This window comes from Helicoverpa zea, chromosome 2, assembly GCF_022581195.2.
Source record: "Helicoverpa zea isolate HzStark_Cry1AcR chromosome 2, ilHelZeax1.1, whole genome shotgun sequence".
Taxonomy (NCBI): Eukaryota; Metazoa; Arthropoda; class Insecta; order Lepidoptera; family Noctuidae; genus Helicoverpa; species Helicoverpa zea.
This window is the reverse complement of record NC_061453.1, coordinates 778,076-794,105: the sequence shown is the minus strand read 5'-3', so window position 1 is coordinate 794,105 and position 16,030 is coordinate 778,076. Positions and strand designations below refer to the sequence as shown.

Here is a 16,030-nt window from a genome sequence, read left to right as displayed (position 1 = left end):
ATGCGAGATTGTAATGTACGACAGATATACTGACTGTTGCGTTGTTTGACCGGCGTGTGCTGCTCGTTGAGGATGTCGCGCAGCTCCGCGGACCCGGTCTAGTAGTTGTTGCCCCAGTAGAACATGCTAGATTGTAATGTACGATAGATATACTGAATGTTGCGTTGTTTGACCGGCGTGTGCTGCTCGTTGAGGATGTCGCACAGCTCCGCGGACCCGGTCCAGTAGTTGTTGCCCCAGTAGAACATGCTAGATTGTAATGTACGACAGATATACTGACTGTTGCGTTGTTTGACCGGCGTGTGCTGCTCGTTGAGGATGTCGCACAGCTCCGCGGACCCGGTCCAGTAGTTGTTGCCCCAGTAGAACATGCGAGATTGTAATGTACGACAGATATACTGACTGTTGCGTTGTTTGACCGGCGTGTGCTGCTCGTTGAGGATGTCGCACAGCTCCGCGGACCCGGTCCAGTAGTTGTTGCCCCAGTAGAACATGCGAGATTGTAATGTACGACAGATATACTGACTGTTGCGTTGTTTGACCGGCGTGTGCTGCTCGTTGAGGATGTCGCACAGCTCCGCGGACCCAGTCCAGTAGTTGTTGCCCCAGTAGAACATGCGAGATTGTAATGTACGACAGATATACTGACTGTTGCGTTGTTTGACCGGCGTGTGCTGCTCGTTGAGGATGTCGCACAGCTCCGCGGACCCGGTCCAGTAATTGTTGCCCCAGTAGAACATGGATGTGTAGCGCCCGCTCGCGTCCTCCACTGGAAGAAAAGAAAGAGAATACATTAATAAAATATACACATAGACGCAGCACGCATTACTTCAAACTAATTGAACGGGCGCAGAATCCGATAAGAGATATTTCATGATCCTTGTATTGATTTTTGAGACGTTTTTTTAGACCGACCGTCAAGTATGTTAAGTTACGATACATATTGTTATGTATAATGGCCATTGTGCTATTAGGCAAATATCGAAAATCGTTTTTTATAGGTATTCGTATGAAAAATTTACAAGTCCAACAAGCCAATAAGGATGAATTTCGGTGTTCCGGCATTGCATATCGCGCTTGCCTTGAGTGAGTATCGGTGCCTTTTGGTTAATCGCGACACTTTAACTAATAACAAATAACACTTCCTTCATAAATAAACTTCGATGTCAATGGTTTGTAGCCATACAGCCTTACTTATAAAAGTGAATTAAATATAAATAATACTTAAGGGCTGTTTAAGAAAATTCTTACTTATAAACGTTGCTTAAGCATTTCTTAACTAACATTTAATCACTACTTAAGACTTTAAGTAGTGATTAGTTAAAATGTTGCTTAGAAGGTGATTAGAGATTTTATAAGTAAGGGGGTTAATGTATATTTTTAAAACTGCACTGATAAAAGAAGGATCTGTGGATTTTCAGATATGCGTATACAGCCACAGTGGTAATTTAGGTGTACTGTAAAGTACACAGTATGGGTACATAGTAAATGTGTATGCACCACATTCTTTGGCGGAAATATCTTTTACAGGTTCGTCATTCGATATCTTATCGATATTATATCTTCATACACCTGTCTTTATATAGCTTCTTTAACTGTAAAACTGTCCTAATTCACTACCTAATATTTTCATTACCTATGCTGTGTAGGTAACACTTCAATATACGAAATGATTAAATTCGCGAAAATTGCTCTAATATACATTTTAACGATTTGATTACCACTTGCAACAAAACCCAAGTACTTAATTTTTAGTAACTATAAAGGCTACACTTAACGATCTACTTAGCTTCCTACAGTTCGAGAGCAGTTGACCTCAGCTGCAGCTGCACAATCTCGGTGCATTCGATGTAGGTAACAGGGACCTTGGTGCATAGGACCTTCGGATTCGACATGACAAAAACTGCCGATAGGTACCTATAGAGAAATCCTTCGTGAATGGCGTGGGAACTTTTACAAGGTTTTTTGCAGAACTTTGTAAAAGTATGATTGGGAAAATATGAATCAGGTTGAAAAATCTTGTAATATTCATCATTTGCCTAGCCTTTCCGTTTTTCTAGCGTATGTAGGGGTGGGCTTTATATAAAGCATATAAAACATAGATGAGCAGATGCAGCGACTGCCTATCTGAACTCCTCAACCTAGTTATAGGATTTCTAGTTACTTTACTCTAATTTCTCAGCTCTGAAAATGAAACTCATAAAAAACCGTGATCTCATATGGGGGACAAAAGTCAAAACATTTATTTCATTTAGGCCTTTACAAGCACTTGTGAAGATTTAAATCGAAAGAAGTGTTAAAAATATACATGAGGAAATCGTCACATTAACCTCAATATAGAATCAGTCAAGATCCATCGTATTGTGCGTCGCGGAAGAGACGATCATTCATTTCGTTCCTTCAATCGTTCATATTGTATCCGGTGGGAAGTGATGAGTAATAATGCAGGCAGTGCTTGACTGGCTATTGTAAGTTGTATATCTTCTTCTAGGAAGTAAAGAACAACTGTCTATTTTTGAGTAAAGGGTAGTTGTACAATTGGGTAGTTGTACAATTACTCGGTTAAAATGTCTTAAAAATCTTTTAAAGTATCTAAATCTACTGGTGCACCGAATTGTTTATTCTATTGTCATCATTTATTTAATTTTCTTGCCACCTTAACTCTTCAGTAGTAGTCTTGAAGAACACACAAAAAACCTAATTGTCCTTAAAACTTTATTGACAATAAAATGCATAGCTATGTACCAGGCCCAATAAAACTAAGAATGCACGAGAGAAGCCGCAGTATAAACAGCTGCATACGATCGAATAGTGAATAGAAACGAGATCTATGTCAAGGTGACTCGATGCAGCCACGTGTCAGTGACCCCAAACAAGTGCTCATTCTAATCTAAACCGTGTTTGTTTTTAATGCATTTTGTAATAGAAGAGATGATGTCTGTTTGTTTTTGTAGGGAAAGCTAATGATTAATCGATTTTGTAGAGACACGGGAGCATTTGTTTCATAGTCTCCTAAAGCCAAACTTAATTAAGTTTTTTTAAATGTAAATGATGAAGGTTTCGTGATTCATTTAATGCCAATTATTTTCATTGCCAAAATAATTCTCAAAAGAATAAGAATGAATTACTTTTGTTACCATGCAATGATTTTATACTAAAAAAGCGAAGTTATCGAACAATGGCAGTAATCAAGCTGTATTGGTATATTTTTCCCGAAAGATTGCAGATTCCTCAATATATCACCTCGCACCGACTTGATAAATGCATCTTAAGCAATCAATAGATCATCATCATTATGTGACAAATATTCCACATTACCATCACCAAGGCCTTACAGCCCATTCCCTTTATTATAAATCTAATATAATCTATAAATAATGCCAATATTACCGACCTTGTGTTAACTGACCATAACTGGTGTAATATATTACGGCTTACAAAATTAAACTTGAAATAAAGAACCATAATTTCATGGATTTTTTAGTTTGATTTTGAAATTATTGCGAGTGTGTTGAAATTGGAATAATTTGAGGTGTTTTGGTGATTTTAAGATTTGGTTAACAGTCATGGTCTTTTTGCCCTTGATAAGTGAGTATGTTTCCTGGCACTATTGAACCGCGGCCTAATTCTGCTTATTTGCTTACAGTTATATTCGCAAAAATGAGGCATTTGAAACATATCTTAGATCAGGAAAGTTAGTGGTACATCCAGTCATTGATCGCCTGTCTCGTACCTAGTTCATAAAAATCTAGTTTTGGTAATTTTCAAAAATTTCGTCGCAACATCTAGTTCAATCCACTTCAATTTTACCCACAAACCATTTCCCCATTTCCTTTTACCGCATACCATAGCAATCTGTATCATTTCATCACCCCTGGTGCAATTGCAGCTGCTTGCCATGCCAAACGCGTTGGGTCGCAGTGCTGACCTCTAGCGTGGCGCAACTGACTGATGGGTCCGCGTTTCGACAACTTACTACGAATGTATAGCATGCACTAATGACATTGTGCCTAATCGGTTTGTGAGATGTGAGAATAAATGTTTGTTACAGACTTCTCGAAAAGGGTTTTCGATTCGGATGTTTGTATGTTTGTTTTTGTGTTATCATAGTATCATTCGCTGTCCAACACTATAATTTCTTTATATGTTTTTAATTGATCTGTTGTGGTTCGTGGAGTGGTTCTAATGGATACCTGTGGTAATTCAAATCGCAGGATAAGCTATGCATGTTAAGCAATATTATGAGTAATTTCATAAGATCAAGCAATTAATCTACAGAATTAGTTTGTGCTCTATCCTGATATTGGATCCCTTAAAACCACGCCAAAATATGACAACGTCATCAGCAGAATAATAATTAAGAAGTTTCTAATCAGTGCAAGTGGAATTGTGGCAACACCACGATGTTAACGGTCAAGTTGCGCGCGCGCCGATTAGCTGATGCGCTGACGCAACGTGATGGCTGACACGTCATCGACGGCGCTTTGAATTTCGAACGCTGTTTAAAATGTTATTCTTGTTGATCATGTTTGCACGTAACATGAACATTTTTTGTGTTTGGAATAGTTTTATTTTGATTGAAGTGGTTGTTGCCGATTGTACTTACTAATACTTACAAATACATAGGGGTCTGTACATGGATATTCTCGCTTTACTTTTATAATGATAACCATCTGATAGTTTTTACGAGGGTATTTTTGTGTTTGCAGACATGTTCTACTGTGATTCTTTTCAAAGTGTCTATGTTTTTCAACGGTATCGGCTATAAAGATTAACTACATGCACTCAACAAAACATGAAACAATTAATAATCACACAGTTCCGGCCACAGACACGAGCAACATTTTCAAACATCATTCAACAGCCACTGAATTACGCAACGCCATTAAAATGTATAATAAAGCGAGGCTCGTGGAGTAAAAGTGAATAATAATAATAATATCAGCACATAACAGGTGCTAATAAGTTTCACTGCGCCATAAGCTGCGCGTGCGCTTGTTAGCGGGACATCAGTGACGTTGCTCGATGTGAGTGATGAGCGGTAGCGGACGATGGGACGCTGGAGAAAAAAATAATGTAAATAAAATTATTTAGCAAATGTGAACAAGATGTTAACCATTTTATATAATGGTTATTTATAAGGCAGCTAGCCACTTGCCTTTGTTGATACTTATTGAAATCAGAGAGAACAGGCTCATTTAAATGACAATACCTGATCGACATATACAGTATGTGGCTAAATATGGTGTATCTGCGCATTTTCTGGTCCTTGGTGCAACATTGTCTACGGGAGATTATGATATGATAATAAATGCCTTGAAATGAGTACAACTATTTCACATATAATCAAAACTTTCAATACCACACAGAGAAGATTGAACTTGACCGCTCATCCCTTACACCGCGACATTGTCATAACCATGCGTTTGCGCAACGCACCGGCTCATGGGACGCTTTCTCCAGCCGCCGGCGATCATGTGTGCACCAGTTTATACGCAGCTTAGTGGTGTAGGCCGACGGAAGTAGGCTAACGTGCTGGAGACCACCTAGGAAGTTAGGGTGATGATCTTAGGAAGATGGTATGCGTCAAGCTGAGGATGTAGCGATGATACTTAGTTGTTAAGGGAATTACTGGGGTATTGCTGGGGATAGGTCCAATCGTGGAATTATACATAACATACTGAATAGACTGACTGATGATAATGATGATGTTGATAAAGTATACAGACATAGACTAGAAAGAATAAGACACGAAACGAACGAAGAAAGAATAAGGCCACATTTTGCAGACGTTAGAAGAAGCTTGGCATTTGTGTAAGGAGGTTTGAGTGACGAGTTCCTATCCGAGAAGATAGGACATCTAATTGAGATAGGTACACTATAGAATTATTGCAGAGGATTCTGCCTTAATTACTTATTTGGATATAATAATCTTATATACTTAAGCTTTCCCAGTAAGTAGTTATAAGTTTTCGCCGTATGAGCTTGATATGAAGTCAGAGTAATTACTTACTGAATTTGAGTCAAGATAATTACAATTACGTTAATAGCGGAACTTTCGCTAATTATTGTGTAATACATCGTAAGTCGTGTGTAGTTACAAGAGCGTCACGCCGCCATTAATGTTGAACGTTATTGTTTCCTTATTATAATGCTAAAGATGACGGATGAGCTGGAAATACTGGAATCTACTGTGAGCTATATTACATACAGGGCTGCGGGTTGTTCGAGAAATACCGCGGCCCTGGTACATAAAAGGCCTACGACGAAACACGACGGTTTTAGTCAGTAAGAGTCTGACACTCCCTCACCGCTGCTAACCCACAGCGGGAGGGGTCATTTGATGATTTTTGACGTCGGAAAAAAAAAAAACTATATTACATACATACATAGTATACACAAAGACTAACATTTGAAATAAGTTTTGTTTATGAGTCAATATGTATATGTTTATTGTCCAAGATTTTCAACACTTTTGACAATCTTAATCTTTCTTATAGTTATCGGCACGAATCTTGAGCTCTGACCTACATCTGCGCAGAAGTGATAAATTAGAAAAGAACCAATCCCGAGTGACGGCTATGACGCGATGCACTGCGGGCCAATCACCGCTTTAGCCCACCCCCGCGACTCACTTCATACCACAAAAGGGACCCAATAAATTACTTCTGCGCAGGTGAGGTCAGAGCTCAAGATTCGTGCCGATAACTATACAATATTATTACTATGTACATGTTATTATTTTGCCACAGTGTCACGGGTAAAATTGGTGACCTCAATACCAAATAGATAGATAAGGTGTTGTCCTGAAATCTTAGCGAGCCCACGGGATTTTTCGGTTCGTATTATATATAGTTCACTCCGGAAGACAGCAGCTAGTAAGTAACAAATTAATTTCATTGCGATTCTAATACGGTTGTTTAACTAGTAAACTACATAATTGCAGTAACATTTGGTAACCTTTAAGAGGACGAATTGGAATTTTTGGCGCCAAGGATGTCAATTTTTCTCAGTAAATACAAAACGGATCAAAATACAACTTGGTTACCTGAAAGTTCATGATATAAGCCTTATTTTGTTAGTTGTAGAAACATGATTAGGTAACTTTTATAACAGAGAAAAATATATCAAACATACCTCTTTTTAAAAAGAGATTCACATATTATGGGCAAACGGGACCGATTTAAGCCTCTTAACTTTTTTAGTAGTTGAGTATATACATACTCTTTAAAATGGTAGTAGGAATTTTTATTAAATTATCATTTCTAAATATTAAAATTACAAAACCATTTTGTCGCTTACGACTTTTAGTTATAAGCTAGCGCGCGTATTGTTATCCTCGCCCCGCTCAGACGCTCCGACCCCTTTTGGCGCCTTAGATGCGCGTGCCGGTTATGGAATTATTGTTGACCACTTCCTCGCCTTAAGCGATGCAAGGTGAAGAGCACACCGCACGCATGACTAAGTTAATAGAAGTTGTGTTCTTATGTATTTTGTATCGCGTAAAAGTATTACACGGTAAAAGCCTTTAGAGGTTTTGGTTACTGAAGCTGGGTTCGTTTATTGATGGAAGCTGAGATAAAACGTTGTCGGTTTTTAAGAAATATAAAGTTTTAAATGACATACCCTACTTAAAGATCCGAGAGGCTCCAGATTGCACGTTATCAGGCAGCTAAAGTAAAAGTGCAGCTGGATTGGAATGTAGATCAAAAGTAAGGGCATCAGAAATATTTGTTTGGGCAATGACCTGATGAAGGACTACACCACTGGATACAGTTGTTACCGTGATAAGATTACGAGTTTTATATGGTAAGAGAATTAGTAAAAAAAAATGAGAATTTTGTTATAGAACGTGTGCCAGTGAAAATTGTGGATTTGGTATTTAAGTACTTGTTTTGTATTTAAGTAATTGCAAAGTTCTTAACTTTGCAAAGTTCTTAACTTTGCAATTTGACTACGCAATTGATAAAACGTATTAGTAATTTGAATGAGCTTTATTTATACATATATTAGGTTTTCGGGACAAAAACGTAGATTATACAAGAAAAACACATTGATTTGCAGTTGTTTGTCAACGAAGTGATATGGCGATAATAAAATATTTTTGGCAAATAATATAGACAAACAAGACTGCTATTATAACTTTGTTGACCTGCGGTCATTGACAGACTGCACCTACCTTGATTGACTCTGTTCTCTCTCTTTGACTCCCTTTAGAAGTTTAAATAGTTCACTTAATTCCTCAACAGCAGATATGAGACTTACTAAAAAATCCATTACATTCATCCATGATTAACACTTCAAAATAAATGCAAACCTTCCGAGATACGAAGATGTCTCGCTATGACATATAGGTATCGATTGACTCATTCATCAATCACCTTCTTATTTATTAAAAAGAAAAACAAAGGCTAGTCTCAATACTAGGAAACAAATTGAAAAGAAAGCCGTCTACAAATCGTAGTACTAAATCAACGTTAATGAGAAGCTTACACACTGGTGTTACGCAATAATAGCCCCTAAGTGCATGATTACAAGCGTTAATATAGCGTGGAAGGGTACAGAGGGCAAAGACCCCATCCTTGACGCTTTCACTTCATGGGAATATTACATAATAAGGGAAATAGTTTCCGCTGTCGAAGTTTTTTGATAAAGTTATCAAAAACGATATTTTTTTCTTAACATTTTTGAACATAGTGTTGTTAAAAGAAGCATGCAGTGCAATGGCACAGACAGAAGGTCTACGAAGTTCTGCTTTAAGGGTAAAATAAATTAGCCTACTTAACTCATTGATCTATTGGTTGCAAGTCGTAGGGAAAACTATGTATTAGTAGCTGGTACGTCAGTTAGGGATTTTACTTATTTCATAATATATTTTTAATATTATATTTCTGGGTCTTAAAATCTGCATAAGCTGTTTATTTTAATTATACAGTAAGTTGAACCATGCCTAGGACTTTCACATAAAAAAAACGAGAAATTCGTATTATACGTTTAACCTGTACTTGTAAAACAGGCTTTATATTAAGGTGTCTTCAAAGGTCATAAGGTTAAAAGGCTTTTGCGGTTCTGTGGTTAAAATATTCACGATTTACGCTCAAAAGACGGTAACTATGCGGCAGTAAAGGAAACGGAAGTTGTATTCAGTGGGCGGCAAGGCTTGACTGCAGCTGAGTTCAACTGTCAGGTTCAAGTTCCAACCAATACTCAACTGTATGTGGTTGTTAACTTTCGTTTTGAGGAGCTGATTGTGGTATGGTTATATTGTAAAAAAAGAATATTCTTATAAGTAACAGACTGGAAGTAAGTATGATTCTTGAGACTTTAGAACATTAATTTCTGTTTTATATCTACTGGGGCAGTTCTTGAAAAAAATTTCTTCTCTAATGAAAGATACAATAGTAACCTATAGTGGTTAGTGTAACAATGAAATAAAAACTAACTGAAGTTACATTTATTTGTAACTCAACAATCATTTTTATCTCATGAGTAGACAGTGCAAAAGATTAATGTGTGCCTACTATTTTGGTATTAACATTGACATTAAAAGGGAAGGTCTGAATTCGAAGTAATTGACCTTAAAGTACTATTAAATGGCCAATTTGTCTGACCAGAGTCTGTTTCCAGTCATTGTCATTTTATAGTACCTAATTAAAAAGTAAAAGACAAGTCAGATGTCTGTCACTCTGTGGTTTATTTCAGAACTGTATAAAAGTAACTTGTCCTCAACCTTTCTGTTTAGGATCTTATTCATAGGTATGAACTCTTCAACCCGTTTTTATCAACCCAATCTAATGTTAAATCTCTCTAAACTGGCTAGTCACCCTGGCTGACCCCATGACATCCAAGTTTCACTACGTATAGCTTCTATATAAGAGTATGTTTGATAATACATCTGGTCAAACTAGAAATTATCTTGACAAACTTATGAAGATATTTCATGGTACATAGGACATAGAGGAAATACCTTGTGACTATTATTAATACATAGTTTTATATTACTTCATATTGTTCTCATTATATTTTGAGCTATCCTAAGAGCACTACCTACTCCACCTGGTAAAAATCTGCAATACCAATTAAAATTATTAAAGATTAAACAACAATACTCATTAACATTTAAATTTCAACCTGCAATTTTTGGCCACCAGATGTTACTTTTACTCACCTTACATAACCCAAGGTCGTCTTTCCGAGCTCTTCAGCCATAATCAGCCACTTACCATAAGACCAGTAATGAGCCAAGGGTTTCCACGTAATAGTAGTAATTAGTATTGCTCAATAGTTGTTGTAAAACGAAGACATTTGGCAACGGTAGCTGGAATTCAGATGTAAAGGTGATGGGACACTGGCTCGTAACATTTATATGGCATCTTGATTATAATCACTGTAAATTAGCTATAATTAACTTATGTAGGAATTTTGTTTGATATGCATAATTGGGTAGATATTATTTATTGATACATGTGTGCAACGAATTAGGTATCTACATATATTTTTATACTATTTGTTACTACATACTACAACACTAAAGACTGTTGTAAAAATAAAGGCTCGGTGTTTTTAGGTATCTATAGGTAAATTAAAGTTGTTGTAAAAGTTGTTACAGTCAACTCAGCAGTATATACCTTGTTCTCTAACTAGGTGGTCCATTGTTTTAAAATAATTATGTAACCGAACCAGCTGACCGTGCCGACCACAAGTCTACAACAACGCTTACGAACTAAACTTTCCTTACTTTTATTGTGCTTTGAACTGTTAACTCTAAATAGAACACAGTATTTACCGATAGGAACTAAAATTTTTAATAATTAAATATATCACAAAATCCTCATTTTTGTAAAGTCGGGTAAAATATTATTACGATGGTTTTAAGACATAAAAGAAAATGTATTATAAAAGAATTCTATTGATGTACAATTGGCTAAGAGGTATGTGTGACAAGCTTTATTTTATAAATCAGTAAAACTAATCTACTGAATATAGATCCTTACTTTAAGTTTTGGCCAAATAGCTGCATTTAGAACACTTAGGTGATCTTCACACTGCCCCGCATCACGCTGCATCTTGCGTGTCGACGCACCTACGCGCGTTCCTGCGGGAGTGCAGATCTGCATCATCGTGCGGGTTTTTCACGCACTCACGCGCGTAGGTGCGTTTTGTAAATTCACGCACAGCGAGTTCCATTTTCAAATATACACGTCACACCCATTCAAAATCACGCGCGGCATTGCGGGATTCAGTGTGCCATACCTTGCGTCTCGCCCCGCACCTACGCGCGGGGGTGCGTGTTTCTCCGCATGTATGTGCGTGATCCGCATGAACGCGCGTGGATGCATTTTCAGTGTGTTGGACTATGCGTGTTTTCCATACAAACGGAGATATTTCCATACAACGGAAAAAAAACGCATCCACGCACTACGCTGCATCATGCGGGGCAGTGTGATAATCGCCTAACACGTCAACTGAGTCAACACTAAGTTATTAAGTCATTGATGACTGTTATTGAAAAGTTTTCGCAGTATTCTACTTCGACTATGTTTCATAATTTAGTTTCAACGTAGTCTTGAATCAAAGCTCTAGTAATTATTTTGGGATATTTAATTAGTAAAGAAGTGGTTTAAATATATTATTAGCGTCTGCTATTATTTGTTAACATTCATTTTTGCAAATATATTATTTCTCTTCTATTCCAAAGTTCATTAAAAATGGTTACTGGGACTATGATGGTTTTATTGAACTATCTAACACTAAAATATTGTTTTCTAATCGGACCAGTACTTTCTCTGATTAGCGCGTTCAAACAAATAAATAAAAAATCACTCTTCATGAGTCCATATAACAAGTATCTAAGATGAATACATGTTTCTACCTTAAACTGGCAAGTGTTTATCTTAAAACAGCTGAACAATTGCTTTGGAACGATATGGAGATCATCGGCTTATTCAAACACCAGCAAAAAGCAGCAGTAAAATAGTGAGAAAACTCTAATCTTATTTAAGTTTACCTAATCAGGAATAAGTAACCGCGCGACATATCGGCGTTACATAACATCTGACCGACTAACCGACTGGCTGCGGGTTATGCGCATAGATTGGACCACTTGCGCAGAATTGTAATCACTCCCAATATAGGAATGAACGCTCATTTTATGGCAGTAATTTCTTCCTTGTAGGTTAGGAGGAGCAAATTCCTTTTTTGTGAATTGTGTGTAGGTAAGTTTGTTACCCAATGATGGTAGAAATATGCTGTGAATTTCACTGGTATTTTTAAAGAAAGACGTTATAACGTCTGCTTGTATGTCTCTGACTCCACAGTGCTCAGAGAGAGGCTTTTAGGTGTTTGTATATCCGGGTGCGCGAAGTAGTTCTACAGGGCGCTTCCCGTCAAACTGTTGGCTGAGGCTAGTTTATAATTAACACCAAATTTCATAACTGTCAAATGAGCTCTTGCTATACTTTAGCTTTGCCTATCTTGCAAGCAAAATAGATTTGATATGAAATCCATTAAAGAGCCTTACCAAACCTTTGCTAATGACTTGACGAAATAACTATTTACCTCCCTAGTCAGTAATGACTTGCAGCTTACAGGTTTCTCCGAAAACTATATAATACTTGAGTTTCCTCACATTTAGTAATAGTATTCCAATATAGGCACCATTAGCGACAGTTTAGTCATAAAGAGAGACTAAAAACCGATGTGACTAAGAGCACAATGCAAACTTTTAGTCGGCCGATAGTTTCAAGTTCAGGTTCGTAAATCAATATGGAAAGAATAGTAAGCATATATCAACGATCAGTTATTTGGCCGATATAAGACCGATTAAAAGCTTTTGATTGAATTCACAGTTTTCTTAAAAAAAAATCAGCCGACAGTTTGCTGCAGTGTGCGGCTACTCTTAGTCATAAAGGAAGGCTAAAAACCGATGTGACTTAACGATATTCAATTCTAGCTTTCATAACTTTGACTAAACATTTTGCAACGCGCATTATCCTCGCAAACGATTAAAACGCGCGAGAATCGAACCTGACACCTTATGTAACACTATTATGTCGACAGTGGCATCCCTCTCGCACGTAAGCTGTGTGTATATGCTTGTCCTTGTTTATCGACCTGACCTACTGCCATAGGAGTATAACTTTCTCATTTGATTATTATTAGTTTAGATTCAGTTGATTTTATTGAATTCGATTTGGTGTTGTTTAACATAACTTATCACGCATGTTTTTATAAATATTATATTTACAGAAACTTCTTAAATCGATGTTTTGATCTGACGAATTAAATGCTTTATTATTCTTATCTAGAACAATGCATTTTATTTTCGGTGTCTATCACCTTCTTCATCTATTTATAGTCAAAACAGTGCTCTAAATCATTTGGCTCTTGAATAATTTACATTTTCAGTTTTCTCTGAGCTGTTTACAAAACACCTTTCAGCTAGAGTTTAGACTATAAGGTCACTTACAAGTTTTCTCTCTCAATAAGAAATTGTTTCATTCATAGACGGATTAATAAACTGTCGAGACAACTCCCATCTCATCATAATAACGAGGCTTAACTGACCTGTAGACAGATTAAAAATAATTATATTCATATGCCTATTTCGATTTAACCAATTTTTGATGTAAATAGTCATGTATGACGAGTGAACTTTTAAATAAGATTATATAATATGATATTTTCGTTTAGGCATATACCAGAAGGTCGCAGGAATACCATACATAGATGCCTTACTGAGGCCCAAGTTCACCGATATCATAAGTGTCCATTTTTCTTAAAACAACTGTTTACTGTAAATTATCACGCATGAGTTTCAAAGATATTATTAATTGTTTTAAGAAAAATGACGTTAATGTTACAGTAAGTTTAGTGTTACAGCCTAATTTAAAAAGTAAAGCGAAGATAGCGCAAAGCTGCTACAATAATAGCCATTCAAAGAATGGTATAGCCGTAATTCTATCACATTACCATGACTTGGCAAGATTGCAATATTACTTTGGCACAGTTAGACACACGATTAATGACCCTCAACGGATTGTGTCAGTCAACTATCAAAGCTTGACAGCAACCATCATTATTATCATCTCAATTATATACTTAGTTCAAAGTATGTCTTCTAAAGTAATATATCGAAGAGGAAACATTTTTGTTTGCCTGTAAAGTCTTCGAAACTAAAGAACCGAATTGCAAATCTCTTGCACCGTTTCGAAGTTACATTATGCCCGATTGAGTAATAGTTTATCCATGTAAGTGCAGTAGTTCCCACGGGAAGCGAGTGAAACCGCGGAAAAACATATCGTTTTCTTATAAACTTAATCAACAATGATGTTATGTGAAGAATTCATCAGAACACATCAATATTACCAGATCATCAAATCATCAAGATAGGTCATCACGACCCATAGTGTACATGCGACAGCAACCACGTGCACCGGCAACCAACAGATCCGGTCATAAGTTACGTGAACAACCGGGCGCTCTCACGCACGCGGTTGCGCAACCATCGCAGACGGCGCGCGCGCAGGGAAGTACGAGATAACGTGACGTAGCAACAAGTTGGTGATCGGTTGTTGTTGCTTTGGGTGTAAAAGATATATGTATTGTTGTTGTGTTGCTATTGGTTTTAAGCCATGTATTCACTGGGAAACAATGTTTCAGATACACAGTTTCTGAAACATCACGTAGATGTTTACAGCAACAATGTTTCGGAAACTCTGCCGACCACATCGTCCACAGAAACAAAATTATATGTTTCTGAAACAAAATTATTTGTTTCAGAAACACGGTGATATTGTTTCTGAAACAGTGTCTATAAACAATTGTTTCTCAGTGAATACATGGCTTTAGAGACCTAAATTATTTAGGCAATTCATAATCGAAATAAAAAAAGTTTTTTGTTTAAGTTTGATAGAGACATTGCTTTAAAGTTCTCGTTTAATTTAAACATGGCATTCAATCCGTTCTCAAATTAGCACTTGGATAGTAGAGACAGATACCTGCCGAATAAACAGACTTTTCAGATTATTACGGCAAAAAGCATGATCAGGAAAAGCAAGTTTCTTTACAAAAGGAAAAGAATAAAAAATTCAGACATCTGAATTGAGAACCTTTTGGAAAGTCACTTACAAACATTTACTTTAAAATCTCTCAACACTCCAGGTCTTGTATCCACCGAGGGTGTTCCACATGACCCATCCTTCACCCCCTGACCTGCACCATACAACAAAGGTTCCCACGCGTCTTCATTACTGGCTGATGATAATAGTCTGGTGGCTAACGGACAAGGCTGCGCGTACGCACGCATAGGACATGTCGCTTGTTTAGATATGTACAAGTATTATCTCTTATCTAGGTGTTTTGTGTCAAGAAGATAGTTGTAGAAGTCTAAAGGGCTGTATGTATGTTTGTGTCTAAATTCATCATGAATGATGAATCAGCCGTTCTCTCATTCTCATTTTATGTTTTGTAAGACAATCGACGTATGTTTGCAGATTGAGTCGTAATTCTAAGATTATATCCATTGGTACTTGATTCCAAGGAAATGAAAGAACCTAGGAAGTTCTTGGGAAAAGGCCAAGCATTTAAGTAATGCCTTCCAGTTATCATATATTTCTGTCTCTTTATTAACTTTCATCGGCCAAACGTTGCTCTCATAAAATATCAATTGACTCCGGTAAAATGATACGGTTAAGCTTACAAGCTTTCAATAACTTACCTGCTTCCTACTCGAGAGGAACATAAATTATTAATCTGAATATTATAAATTATATGGTGACATTGCACTAAGAGGTTGCTTAGACGTACGAAGATAAGATTTATTTTCAGCACATTTTATAGAAGATAACTAATATTTACTTAGCATCTATTACAATATGTATGATTTGTTGTTCCAAAAACTAGTCGATACTAATCACTGCTATATATTTTTTACGAAATATTTAAGCTAAAGAGATTGTTTATTTGTACGTGCTTTGTCATCATATATTTATAGAGCAGGTAGACCATAAAGATTAGAGTTAAACTACTG

General features: G+C 36.7%; 1 protein-coding gene across 1 annotated transcript in view; it reads right to left on the bottom strand.

Moving 5' to 3' along the window:
• The window catches only part of LOC124644321, a 54,353-nt gene that overhangs the window by 15,179 nt on the left and 23,144 nt on the right, over positions 1-16,030 (bottom strand). The window contains exon 7 of the mRNA XM_047183625.1: positions 650-769. Within this exon, the coding sequence (XP_047039581.1) occupies positions 650-769 (120 nt within the window). The remainder of the gene's footprint in view (positions 1-649; positions 770-16,030) is intronic.